This window comes from Podarcis raffonei, chromosome 17 (assembly GCF_027172205.1).
Source record: "Podarcis raffonei isolate rPodRaf1 chromosome 17, rPodRaf1.pri, whole genome shotgun sequence".
NCBI lineage: Eukaryota > Metazoa > Chordata > Lepidosauria > Squamata > Lacertidae > Podarcis > Podarcis raffonei.
In genome coordinates, this window is record NC_070618.1 from 27,223,939 (window position 1) to 27,238,190 (window position 14,252).

A 14,252-nucleotide genomic window follows, 5' to 3' on the forward strand; every position below is an offset into this window, starting at 1 on the left:
TCGATAGACATAATATGTATAAAAAGCTAAATCCAAGACTTAAGAACACACACACACACACACACACACACACACACACAGAGCTGCATACACACAAAACACACAAACAGGGCTGTGTCTACATTTGTCTATTTTATCTGAAGGGAGAGGAATTGTTTCAGCAGGACCTTGATTTAAAGGCTGATTTTAAACCAATGTTTGTGCATGGGAGGTTTTTGCACTTGTGGAAGCCCCCTACTGGGATGAAAAGAAAGCACCCATTTTGTCAACTGCGCCGGAAGTGAAGAGGAGAAAAGAAGCATTAGCTGCCGAAGGCAATGTTAAATAAAATTAACAAGAGGGAAAGAAAAGCAACAGAAAAAATAAAACACATTGAAGCGATACCTTCAGCAAGTGGGTCAAGAGTGTGAATCATAAGCTGGAAAATGCTGTTCCTCATTAGACTGTTGTGCAGAGATGCAGAGCTCCCACCACGCTGCAGACGGGGCTTAGTCTAAAGGGGGAAAGAGGGGAAAAAACTATTTAAATCCTGTTTGGAAAGTAAATTTACTTCATGTACTACAACACTGTGACTCCTCCCTACTATGTATATAAAGCAGGTATTGTTATTTTTTAAATATTTTAGGAAAATAATTGGATAACACAATAAGGTCGTACAGTCAGGACTAACCCGCTTGCTAAACGAATTCAGAGGCTGTTAAAAATAAACGAAGGATCAATATCGGAAATGTTTATCAGGACTATTTGGACTAATAAAGGAATGCAGTGCAACGTTAGATCATCACTCCCTGAACTTCAGAGCATGGGAAGTCACCCAAAGATATATAATTTGGCATAGTTGTTTGGCTTTTTAAATTGTATTATAATTTGGAATGTTTTAATGTGGTTTTTATTGGATGGTTACAATGGAAAACTTAGTAAATATCATTTTTTTAAATAAAAAATAAGATAATATAGTCTTAAATACTTCACATAAAGCTAGGTTTTCAGTCCCTGGGTCACATTATATAAGCCTCATAAACACCAGTATCTTAAGAGCAAATGACAAGTTAGTTGTGGCCAAGGAAGAAGGGGCCTCTTCCAGCCCACAGCAGAAATACTGAGCAAAATGAAGGCTCCAAATTGGTCTAAAAACAAGACCAGGCATCTACTAAGGTAACTCTTCCCCTTTACTTACTGGTTTGTGGCAGGAGTGGGCATTTGTGGAGGGGAGTAAAAAAAGGACAACCAGGACATTCCAGGATCAAATCAGAAATTGGGACGGCTTCTGAAATTCTGAGATTGCCCCTAGAAAATGGGACACTTGAAGAGACATGTGTACTATGGCCAGTCTGGTTTGATTGCTTTTTGGTGCAGCAAAAGAAAGAAAACAGGAACTTTTGAACAGTGTGGTAGTTTTATTTCAACCGTGCTTTAAAGCAGGGGTTGGCAACCTAAGGCCCATGGACCCACACTGCCCGCTAGGGGACCCTCGCCGCCTGCTTAGTCGGCTCCCGTGTGCCATGCTAAACTGGCGCAGAGCAGAGCGGGGACCGCCTTCTGCGACGCTGGCCGGCTTCCCATTGGCTGCAGGAAGCTCCTGCAGCCAATGGGAATAATAATAATAATAATAATAATAATAATAATAATAATAATAAATTATTTGTACCCCGCCCATCTGGCTGGGTTTCCCCAGCCACTCTGGGCGGCTTCCATAGAAACCAAAAAATACTAAAATATCACACATTAAAAACTTCCCAGAACAGGGCAAGCCTCCTCCGCACCGGAAGGAGCGCTGGAAATAGCATTTGTGCATGCGTGCGCACTCTGGCCCAAGCCACAAAACCTTTGCCGACCCCTGCTTTTTAAGCGACATGTGAACCAGACCTATGGAAAAGCAATGAAGTTCTTAACATGATTTCCATATTCATATGCAATTCATTCTTCTGACTCACTGTAGTTTTGTAGGTGGAATTATAACTCTGGAAATATATATGACTGTAAGATGTATGCGCAGTTGGTGGAAAAGAAAAAAATTACTTGCAGGGCCATTCTTTTATAACCAGGGGGGTTTGGTTAAGCACACGAGCCCTGAGAGGGGAGCTACGCATGACCTGGGCAAACACATTCACAAAACCGTATCTATTGAGGTGACACGAATGAAAGAACAGGCATTTGAAGAGAGTTAGCTATCAAAGGTGGGACGTGGGTGGCACTGTGGTCTAAACCACAGAGCCTAGGACTTGCCGATCAGAAGGTTGGCGGTTTGAATCCCCGCGACGGGGTGAGCTCCCGTTGCTCGGTCCCTGCTCCTGCCAACCTAGCAGTTCGAAAGCACGTCAAAGTGCAAGTAGATAAATAGGTACCGCTCCAGCGGGAAGGTAAACGGTGTTTCTGTGTGCTGCTCTGGTTTCGCCAGAAGCAGCTTAGTCATGCTGGCCACAGAAGCTGTACGCTGGCTCCCTCAGCCAATAAAGCAAGATGAGCGCCCCAACCCCAGAGTCGGTCACGACTGGACCTAATGGTCAGGGGTCTCATTACCTTTACCTTAGCTATCAAAGGAAAGGGAAATGTGTCCTTGGCTGCCAGTTAAGCAATGAAAGTGAAATTCTTCACCTAAACTGGGCCAGACAGCTTCTACACCTCAGTTTCTTGTGGGCTGCAAAACGGCAAGTAGAGGGGCAATAAACTAATTGTAGACAGTGGACACCCGGGTTGCGAATGTGATCCATGCGGGATGCACGTTCGCAACTCGAAGCGTTCGCAACCCGCAGCGGTGCACCTGCGCGGGTTGCGATACAGCGCTTCTGCGCATGCGCAAAGCGCGATTTAGCACTTCTGCACATGTGCGACCGCCGAAACCCGGAAGTAACCCGTTTCAGTACTGCCGGGTTTCGGTGGTCCGTAACCCAAGAAAACGCAACTTGAAGTGTCTGTAACTCGAGGTATGACTGTATGTGGCTTGGTGACAAAGTCCAAGGAAAAATGGCAGACTCTGACTTGTATCCAGTCTTAAGTCATACTTGACAGTGGACCTATTGAAATTAATGAGCATGCCTAACTAAGGATCATTCATTTCAACAGGCCAACTGTGAATAAAACTTAGTTGGATGCAGTCCCTCTGTATATGCATCCATCTTCCAATAAAATGCAAATGAAATGGAAAAGTAAAATCCCAGAAATAGTTTTAGCACTAGAATTCTAAGTTTTACAATTATATCATCACATATATAATAAAAAAACTGACTATGCATTTTAGAATCAAAATGACTAGATATAAAAAGACACTTGCTACTGCCTACCGTTAGTGTCTGGTCATCCCCGGCATTTGACTGCATGAGTGGAAAGGAAAAAGAAAAGACAAAACAAAAGAGTAAAATGGATGGTAAAGCATGCCAATGTTTTCAAAAGAAAGTGTTAAACAAAGTGTCAAGACAGCACAATAATTTCTCTCTCTCCCTAGAAATGCTAACATACATTCTCTAGAAAAGAGTCACATCTCAGTGTCATGCAACTCTAGACATTTATTCTAGACACATATGCATCTGAATCATTCATCTATGTAAATAAAGCACCTCAGAGTAATCCTGCTGTAAGAAGAATGGCTTGAAGAAATAAGGATGATTGCCTTGACATTTTGAAACAGAGACTACATACCTACTATACCTGTAAATTGATATTTAGGACCAATGAGGACTTCCCTTAAAATGTAACTCTCTTCAGAGAAGTAATGGTTTGGACAGTGGAAACCAGTCCCACATCCCAATCCCCAACAACTTGCAGGATTCCCATGGATGTTATTTACAAATTTATTTAAGTGCACATAACTGTATCTACACAATTAATTCCATGTCCCCTCACATCTAGCTTGGCCTTTACAGGAAAAGTATAATAAATAAATAATGGGACGCGAGTGGTGCTGTGGGTTAAACCACAGAGCCTAGGACTTGCCGATCAGAAGGTCGGCGGTTCGAATCCCCGCGACGGGGTGAGCTCCTGTTGCTCGGTCCCTGCTCCTGCCAACCCAGCAGTTCGAAAGCACGTCAAAGTGCAAGTAGATAAATAGGAACCGCTCCGGCGGGAAGGTAAACGGCATTTCTGTGCGCTGCTCTGGTTTGCCGGAAGCGGCTTAGTCATGCTGGCCACATGACCTGGAAGCTGTACGCCGGCTCCCTCGGCCAATAAAGCGAGATGAGCGCCGCAACCCCAGAGTCGGCCACAACTGGACCTAATGGTCAGGGGTCCCTTTACCTTTTATAATAAATGATAATAGATCGAAAAAGTTCCTCTTTAACCAGGCCTTTGCCTGATTGACATCTAATGCATGTTGGGTGCACAGAGTAGGAGGAGGAAACCGGGCAGCAATTTCTGGTTTGCCTCTGGTGGCAAAATGTCCATGGCTGGCCCTGCTCCAGAGATGCCCGAACTGTTCAAAGATACTTTAATAAGCACATTCCTGGTATTTCAAGCCACAAGCTATTAGGGAAGCCAGCCACGACCCAATTTGTAAGTTTTAGTGATGCAAAACATTGCAGAGTGTGCTGTACACTGAACGTACTATGCAATAATACACATGATATAAAGTAAGAGAACCCACAATTTATAAAACAGAATTTCCATCTCAGGCCAATAGATACAGCTCGTTTGTAGTTGACCTCAGAAGGAGAACCACTGGCAGAAGATAAAAAGCAAGCTGAACTTTCCTATATTCACTTTGATCCAGTTTTTTTGAAGAATGAACTCTGATATTTAGGGAATTGTTGGGATGTGGGCTAAAAAGAAATCAATTATGGGAGGTTCCACAGTTCAGCAGTAGAGGGCACAACAGAGTTCCAACTTCAATCTGCAGAAACTCTAGATCAGGCCTGGCCAAACTTGGTCCTCCAACTGTTTTGGGACTACAATTCCCATCATCCCTGACCCCTGGTCCTGTTAGCTAGGGATGATGGGAGTTGTAGTCCCAAAACTGCTGGAGAGCCATGCCTGCTCTAGATGAAGAGTTTAGATGTCTAGATAGCAGGACTAAGGTCTCCAACCTAAGGAAGACTTTGCTTAAAGCCCCATAGAAGCTACATGTAAATTGTGGTAGACGATGTGGTAGGCTAGATGAGAAAACTTCCCCTTCCTCTTTTTTTAACTTATTACACCAAGGAAAAGTCAACTGGGGTCAAAATGGAAAAGGGTTCTTCTGTTATAGAAGCACAGGTTATTTTCTTCACAAGCTTATCTGCAGATACAATTTACCATCCTTCCAAATCGCTACTGTAAGTGGTGCTTTTGTCCTACAGCTTCCTGGGCTCCAATCAAGTGTTGATGACTTCAACCCACTACCCAACTATTGTTGTTGTTGTATAGTCATTTAGTCATGTCTGACTCTTCGTGACCCCATGGACCAGAGCACGCCTTCCACTGCCTCCCGCAGTTTGGTCAAACTCATGTTGGTAGCTTAGAGAACACTGTCCAAACATCTCGTCCTCTGTCGTCCCCTTCTCATTGTGCCCTCCATCTTTCCTAACACCAGGGTCTTTTCCAGGGAGTCTTCTCTTCTCAAGAGGTGGTCAAAGTATTGGAGCCTCAGCTTCACGATCTGTCCTTCTAGTGAGCACTCAGGGCTGATTTTCTTCAGAATGGAGAGGTTTGATCTTCTTGCAGTCCATAGGACTCTCAAGAGTCTCCTCCAGCACCATAATTCAAAAGCATCATTTCTTCGGCGCTCAGCCTTCTTTATGGTTCAGCTTTCACTTCCATACATCACTACTGGGAAATATCTATATCTATATATCTATATCTATCTGCCCTGGAAGCAGATTTCTCCTAATTTCTCCAAAAGGAGTAAAGGGAAGGAGACAGAGGACAATAATGGAAAAGACCAAGGTATGAGTGCCTACCTTCCACTTTCTCTGGGCTTCCTCCTTGTTCTTTCAGCTAGCCTCTCCTGCCCCATCACAACTCTCCTTACCAGTCAGCCCATTCCACTCCATTCCTTGCTCTGTTTGCATTTCCAAGTGATTCAGCACTTCAGGGCTGCTGATCCTGCTCAGTCCCCAATGGATTGTTTCGGGTTCCTCCCCATTAGATATCCACCCCACCCCCCAAGATTCCTTGTACTTCTGCAAATCTCTGGGTTCACCCAAACCTCACAGTACCTCCTCTCTTGTGTGTGGATGGAGCTGTTTTGTCTTACGTAAGGATCATCTCCCACCCCCTGAAATCTGAAAACAGGAGAAGCCAATGGAATCTGCCCAAGATGTCCCTGTTCCTCTCAGCCATGCCATTTTCCATGATGTTCAATTCCTGGTTTTCCATTTTTCCTTCCAGGCAGCATTCTGTGCCCACTGAGTCCTCAATGAGCTGTTTGGGAGGAAGGTGTTCCTAAAGATTTCTTTTTTTGCATTACTGCAAATCTTGGGGTTCTTCTGAGCCTCCTAACACCTTCTTCTTATGTGCAGGTGGTGCCATTTTGACTACATGATGATTGACACCTGTGCTCAGTGAAGGAGGAGTGATTTTCTCTGTACGTAATACTTTTCAGACCTATACAGTATTTGGATTTGGTACGAGATGGCAGCGGCAAACAGAGCTGTGCTATCATCATCATCATCATCATCATCAGAGACCAAGAGCGGGATGTCTGTTAGTGCAATGGGGCTTTCTGCACTCTTCTTCCCACCCCAGAGCGGGATGTCTGTTAGTGCAAAGGGGGACAGTTCTACCTGGCAAGCTGAAAAGCTTGTGCTGGCAGAACTATTGCCATAGTGCTATGATTCCCTCCAACACACACACACATTTCTTTTCAAAAAAGAGTTATTGGCACAGTATTCCAAAGTATTTTCAGAGTGGGAAACAACAGCAAAGCATAAAATCATTAAATATAAGTTGTGTGTATGTGTAGGATTGTAGCTGCAGGGTCTCTCGAGTTCCTAAGCAGATTTACTGAGAATCAGTGGGACAAATAGCTCCAAGTAAACAGATTTGGGACTGAGATGTTGGACGTGTAAGAATTGCCCCCAAACAGAGGCGAGACAATCAGTATAGAAGTCAAATAAATTATGCAGCAAGGGTGCAACCTGACTTGTTGAACACGATCTTTAGTACTGTCTAACACAGTACTAACTCATATTACATCCTTGTGACGATTATTCAGAAAGACAGCATTGCCGCTACCATGAGAATGCACAATATGGGCAACTCGCTTGCCAGTTAATCAGAACAAAACAGCACAAAACCTGAACAGCAAGTTCTTCATTACAGATAAAGCGTTCAGCACCTACTGGGGACTGAAGCATTGTCTCTTCTAATTATTCCTGGCACTTTACCTGTATGACTGTGATCTTCCAAACACAAAGAGAAAACGGTCTCTTAACCTTCATCTCTGGTATCAAGCTATTCTAAGTTAACGGGCACATGGTGACCTGACCTGTTGTGGAGGGCAAACGTCTCTCTCTCCCTGCCTCATACAGGATGGAGATGATGCAACAACGTAGTACAAAGATTACTGCCTATTCTGACTAGCTGAACAAATATATGGACACATTTTTATTTGGTTTCAAACAGCACAATTAACATTCCAAAATACAAAAAAGTTTCCCAAATCATTTTCCTCATACAAGTTTCAAAGGAATGTATATTCTAAGCCCAGTCTTTTTGGTGTTTAATTTTGCTACCAAAATGTCCAAGGTAAATTATCTCCTCAGAAAGAGATCTGTTGGTGGTCTTGGGAGGTCAGATCCTTTAGTAACATTTGACAGACATGGAGTCTTCAGAAAGTTGCATTGTTTGACCAAGCCCCTCAACCTTCTGCTGCGGTAGGTAACCTTTTCAGACAAAAATTCTAGATTCTATTATATTCACCCCTCTAATGGAGATCTAGTGTTCAGCTTCTAGTATCTTACCACTTCCAATATTACTGCTGCCAGGAGAAGTATCAATGAGCCATCGTGTATAATCAATATTGCTTTGCTGTCATATAATGAGAGATGTGCTAAATATACATTAGTGGGGTTATGTGCGGAACAACTTCTGAAATCTCCCCAAAAACTTTACCAGAAAAACTTTACAACCCCACCACATTAATATTAGAGAGCCTCCATATTATAACGCTGCCAACATAATGATGCTGAAGATCAGTTCATATAATGCACCCTTACTAGGATGAGATGGCAACTATGTTCAACCTTGAGTATGGACTCTTTTAATTCTAGCCAACATTGTTTTAAGTGGCTGGTTGCTTGTCCCAGATGGTATCCCACCTCAGGTCTTTGAGGTCTCCCACCCAGATCTGATTCCCACACTTCTCTGAATCAGGATTTGGGCAAAGCTGTTCTTACAAGATGGAATATGATTTCATGCAATTTTGCAAACCTTCTAAGCAAAGTTTCTCCTAAGTTGACAAAAAATATAGAGGAGGTTTACTTGTCCGAACAAGTGTTTGGTAGGTAAGGACTAAAGTCTCTAAGAGCAAATATATTATAAGCTCAAAAGGGCTTGTGGGAGTAACAATCTTTAAACCTTATTATAACCTATTAAGGTAGCCAAATAAAGCACATTGCATTTTGGTATGAGTCCAAAAAACCTAGTTAGCATCACACTTCTTTCTTTGTTCAGCCCAGGCTGGGATGAAATCACTCCTACTATTCAAAATATGACAAAATTAAGAGCTGAAGCCACTAAATAATAATAAAAATGGCTGTGATCCATCTCTCTCTCTCTCTCTCTCTCTCTCTCTCTCTCCACACACACACATATTTTAAAAACCCAACAACAATAGAAGTCCTCATTTTCTTTATAAAATAAAATGTCCTGCTAGTTTTTACAGCATTGCTATCTTGTCATGCTGTGTGATTCTTCCACTGGAAAAGTTGTTGAGATGCCCTTTTCAAAGAATTGCTATGAATAAATGATTCCCCACAAGTACCACTTCAAATGAAATATTTGCTGTCATTTTAAGTATACTTGCTTGAAATCATTGAGAGAATCAAATATGCTTGTGTACACCATGCACCCAAAATTACATTTAAGGATACGTAAGCTGGACCATAAAGAAGGCTGATCGCGAAGAATTGATGCTTTTGAATTATGGTGCTGGAGGAGACTCTTGAGAGTCCCATGGACTGCAAGGAGATCAAACCTATCCATTCTGAAGGAAATCAGCCCTGAGTGCTCACTGGAAGGACAGATCCTGAAGCTGAGGCTCCAATACTTTGGCCACCTCATGAGAATAGAAGTCTCCCTGGAAAAGACCCTAATGTTAGGAAAGATGGAGGGCACAAGGAGAAGGGGAAGACAGAGGACGAGATGGTTGGACAGTGTTCTCGAAGCTACCAGCATGACTTTTACCAAACTGCAGGAGGCAGTGGAAGACAGGAGTGCCTGGCGTGCTCTGGTCCATGGGGTCACGAAGAGTCGGACACGACTAAACGATTAAACAACAACAACACAGTCTAAAAAACAACAACCCCCATTAAAAATAACAATTATTCAGCAATGCACAATGTTTTGGGAAATTATATAATGTAAATCAATGAGTATGCTATTTAGGCTAAAAGAAGACAAAAAAACAAAACAAAAAAACCGCACTAGTTCATTCAAGCCTTGAGGGGCTGTTGCTTAATTTCAAAATCCATCGTCTAATTTCATGTCCATATTCCAAGAAATGACTCACACAATGTTTACCCTTTGGAATCATTCAGTAAATCACTAACAATGCTATAGACATCATTCAGTGTCCATGCAAAAAGAATCTATGTAAGTCAAACTACAAGGATGCTCAAAATAAGAATAGAGGAGCATCTGGGTAACATTAGGAACCAGGAGATTGGCACCCTTTTGGTGAGTCATTTCTTGGAATATGGATATGACATTAAAAACTTTCAGTTCTGGGCAGTGGAACAAGTTTATTCAGCAAATGAAAAAAAAATCTACTTAATAAAGAACTACAATAAACTCACATTTATAAGTAATATGATTAGAACGTCCAAATCACTCTTGCCAAATGTACTTTATGGCTGGCTATCCAGCTGTGTTGCGCACACAGACACACACACAAAGATAAGTAGAATTTGGCACGAAATCAAACTAATCTCATACATCTGCCTTTCTCTTGATCTACAGCACATGTGGAACACAACTTTCCCTAGCACTGTGATGCATCAAGTTCAGAGGGGACCCATGGCCAGCAGTTGCTATCCTGATCCAGAATGTCTCTACTCGAGACCTCACCTCATCTTTCACCTCTCTCTCCATTGCGCTATAGCTCTTGTCCTCTGCAAACTTTCCCAGCTTTAGAACTGGTTCTAAATATGCATTCTTTGGTTTAAAAAAACAAAAAAAGGAAAAGAGCGGAGATAAAAGATAGAAGAACCTGAATAAAAATACCCTCCCCCATCTATATTTTATTGCTTCCTCAACACCTCCCTTTCCATGGAGGCGCAGATTGCAGCTATAACAAAGGCGGCATTTTTTCATTTCCACCAAGCTAAGCAGTTTCCTCCTTACCTCTCTTGCCCTGACCTAGCCACTGTGATCCACGCAACGGTCACCTCCAGATTGGATTATTGTAACTCACTCTACGTGGGGCTGCCCTTGAGACTGACCCAGAAACTCCAGCGGGTGTCCTCGCCACGGGATCACATTCACCCGGTGCTATACCAGCTGCACTGGCTCCCGGTGGAGTACAGGATCAGGTTTAATGTGCTGGTTTTATCCTTTAAAGCCCTATACAGCCCAGGACCCTCGTACCTATGGGACTGCCTCTCCTGGTATGTCCCACGGAGGACTTACGGTCTTCAAACCAAAACATCGTGGAGATCCCGGGCCACAACCAGAGCCAGGGCTTTTTCGGCTGTGGCCCTGATCTGGTGGAACGCTCTGTCACAAGAGACTAGGGCCCTGCAGGACTTGATATCTTTCTGTAGGGCCTGCAAGACAGAGCTGTTCCACCAAGCCTTTGGCCAAGGCACAGGACGGCAGAGGACGAGATGGTTGGACAGTGTTCTCGAAGCTACCAACATGAGTTTGACCAAACTGCAGGAGGCAGTGGAAGACAGGAGTGCCTGGCGTGCTCTGGTCCATGGGATCACGAAGAGTCGGACGCGACTAAATGACTAAACAACAACAACAACATCATCAAAACTGATCTAGTGAAAATACATTTTGCAAAGATATTTTGTCCTGGAGTCTTTAAGAGATTAACCGCTTTCTCATTTACCATTTATATGGTGGAATTCAACATAGGAACTAAGTAGGGTACGCATGCAGGGGGGAAAGTCCATGCTCCCGCCCCCACTGTGGGCCCCCTCCAGAGCAGATTTAGGGAATGAAAGGAGGCATTGAAGGGAAATCCCATTGCAGCAACGGACCTCATTCCTCCCCTGCTACAACTTAGATGAATTCTGCTCATAGAGAAATCATAGAACATAACTAATTTCAATAATAGTACAATACCTGCTACCTGCTGTGGAGTATAGGGCTTTTTGCTCAGGTGCTCAGGTGCTCAGGTCCAGGGTCCCATGCTAACAGCACTCATAAAATCTTCTATGTAATAAAGGGGTAGTTCAGCCTGACACAAATATGCACCAGCCAAAATGCAACATCAAGGAGCTTGAAAGGTTTTGATGTTGTTGCGTGACGAATAGCACATAACAACAGAACCAGGCTGCAAAATAAAATTATTAAGCTATTGGGTTGACCTTGGCTGTTCAAATAAGAGGCAGAGCATTTTACAATGCCCTTTGCATACTTCTCCAATATATCAAGTTAATGGTGGCACAGTATTTCTGTCTAGAGAAATTTAGATCTAGACGGCACACACATCCATTTTTGTGTGTGTGACATTTGTACTCTTTAGAGGACAGAACATTCTTGTCCCATTTCAAAGGGATTTGTGGAGTCAGTCAGGGGCAGTATTTAGAAAATATCTACCCAAGTGTTTAAATTAATAAGCATCCTTGACTGAGAGAAGACGTCCCCTACCCGTGTCCAAGGAGGTTTAAAAACATGTGCTTAAGTGCTGCCAGCATCTAAGAACTACACATTCATGTGAAACCATGTTTTATTACCAGAGATGATCTTATCTGGAACCAACATTATTAAGTGACATCTCTGGAACTCACCTAAATAGAAAGAGTATTACACCAATGGTGTATATCACAAACCCCTTTTTGACATTGTCACCCACTCTACAATAGATAGAAGACATGAAACATATCTGGGAACACTTCCTTTACAACACATTGCCTCCCCTCTGACCTCCCAGGAACCCCATACCAGAGATATGCTGCAGTAAAGACATGTGAATTCTGTCCCCCCCCCAATTATTGGGCAAACAACTAATATCTTATTTCCTCACCATCAAAAACAGGATTCCTTATCTTGTTCTCAGATGAGAAGGATTATAATGGGCACAGAACAATCTCCACGGAGAAAGATCAGGAGAGTTTGCACATGAACATGCTTGTGTAGAATGCATGCACACCATAGCTGAGACATCTAGACTTACAGAGCGATAGTTTAATTGTGCCTGCCTGCAGCTAGCAGCAGAGACTACCACTGGTGACTGGCAGTGGCCACCGGGACCACATAACACCAGTTCTGAGAGATCTGCATTGGCTCCCAGTATGTTTCCGAGCACAATTCCAAGTGTTGCTGCTGACCTTGAAAGCCCTAAACAGCCTCAGCCCAGTATACCTGAAGGAGCGTCTCCACTCCCACCATTCAGCCAGGACACCGGGGTCCATCTCCAAGGGCCTTCTGGCGGTTCCCTCATTGCGCGAAGTGAGGTTATAGGGAACCAGACAGAGGCCCTTCTCGGTAGTAGCGCCCGCTCCGTGGAATGCCCTCCCATCAGATGTCAAGGAAATAAGCAGCTATCTTATCTTTAAAAGACATCTGAAGGCAGCCCTGTTTCGGGAACTTTTTAATATTTAATGATGTATTGTTTTTAACACTCAATTAGGAGCCACCCAGAGTGGCTGGGGAAACTCAGCCAGATGGGCAGGGTATAAATAAATTATTATTATTATTATTATTATTATTATTATTATTATTATTATTATCCTACGGCATGCCACTGTCCTCCCCTCTGCTTGCTTCTACTCATCTTCTTTGGAGGGTTGAGCAGCTCTGTGGTCCAGATTTGGGGGGTGGGCGCAGCAGGGAAAATCTTCCTGCACTACACTTGATACTACTCTTCAGTGCTGCTAATGCAGTGGTTTAACTTCACCCCCAGAGATGCACCCCACTCGAAATAGACAGATGCCAACAACACAAGTGATCCCTAGATCATGCCTGCGTTGTGTGAAAATATGCCAGGACCGTGAAATCTGATGATGATGATGATGATGAGAATAATAATAATAATAATAATAATAATAATAATAATAATAAATTTTATTTATACCCCACCCTCCCCAGCCAGAGCCAGGCTCAGAGCGGCCAACACCAATAAAATCACAGTAAAAACATGATAGGGGAAAAAGAGAGGTGGAGGAGAGAAACAAACCAATTTCAAATATAGGTTAAAATGCAATTTAAAATGCAGCCTCATTTTAAAGTAGCTGATAAATCATAAGGGGAGGGAAATATAAGGGTCAGACCGAGTCTAAACCAAAGGCCAGGCAGAACAGCTCTGTCTTGCAGGCCCTGCGGAAAGATGTCAAGTCCCGCAGGGCCCTAGTCTCTTGTGACAGAGCGTTCCATCACATCGGGGCCAGTGCTGAAAAGGCCCTGGCCCTAGTTGAGACCAATCTAACCTCCTTGAGGCTTGGGACCTCCAAAGTGTTGTTATTTGTAGGCCTGCAGGAGTCATCGTGCTTTTGCAAGATTCAACAAAGAGAAGCGGCTATTGTTTTAAAAAGCTTAACTAGTTTTGGGGAGGACACGTCTAATCTTGAGATTCCTGGCAGAGCTGTTGTCTAAGGATTACTTTCTGAGAAACTGGAAATCGTTTGAAATCTCTTCCTGCCTTTGACAGAGAATGCCTTTCATTGTGCAGATAAGGAAGACTCACAATATCGATTGAGACCTATTTTTAGGAAGAGAGGGAGCAGGCGCACCTTGTTTCTGCAAAGAACTGAGATGGGTGAAGGTATATAGCCTCTATGGATGTTGGTGCCGTCAAAATAGTTTTTTTAAAAATAAATGTTCAGCCATTAACTGTTTATTGATATTAAATATTCAAGAATTAAATAAAAAAGCCACCCTTTCATTTTCCTTGCTCCTTCCTTTTTCTTGTGGCATCCTCTGTCTCTAACCAATCCTAACACTGATTATAAACC

The 14,252-nt window shown here is 43.1% G+C and overlaps 1 protein-coding gene across 3 annotated transcripts in view; it reads right to left on the reverse strand.

Moving 5' to 3' along the window:
- Positions 1 to 14,252, reverse strand: part of SLC24A2 (solute carrier family 24 member 2) — an 83,366-nt gene that overhangs the window by 32,849 nt on the left and 36,265 nt on the right. For 2 of the 3 annotated variants that reach the window (XM_053371816.1, XM_053371814.1), the window contains exons 3-4: positions 3,282 to 3,311; positions 385 to 493 (exon numbers count right to left, since the gene is read on the reverse strand). In XM_053371816.1, the coding sequence (XP_053227791.1) occupies positions 385 to 493; positions 3,282 to 3,311 (139 nt within the window). The remainder of the gene's footprint in view (positions 1 to 384; positions 494 to 3,281; positions 3,312 to 14,252) is intronic. The other variant, XM_053371815.1, reaches the window with a different exon arrangement.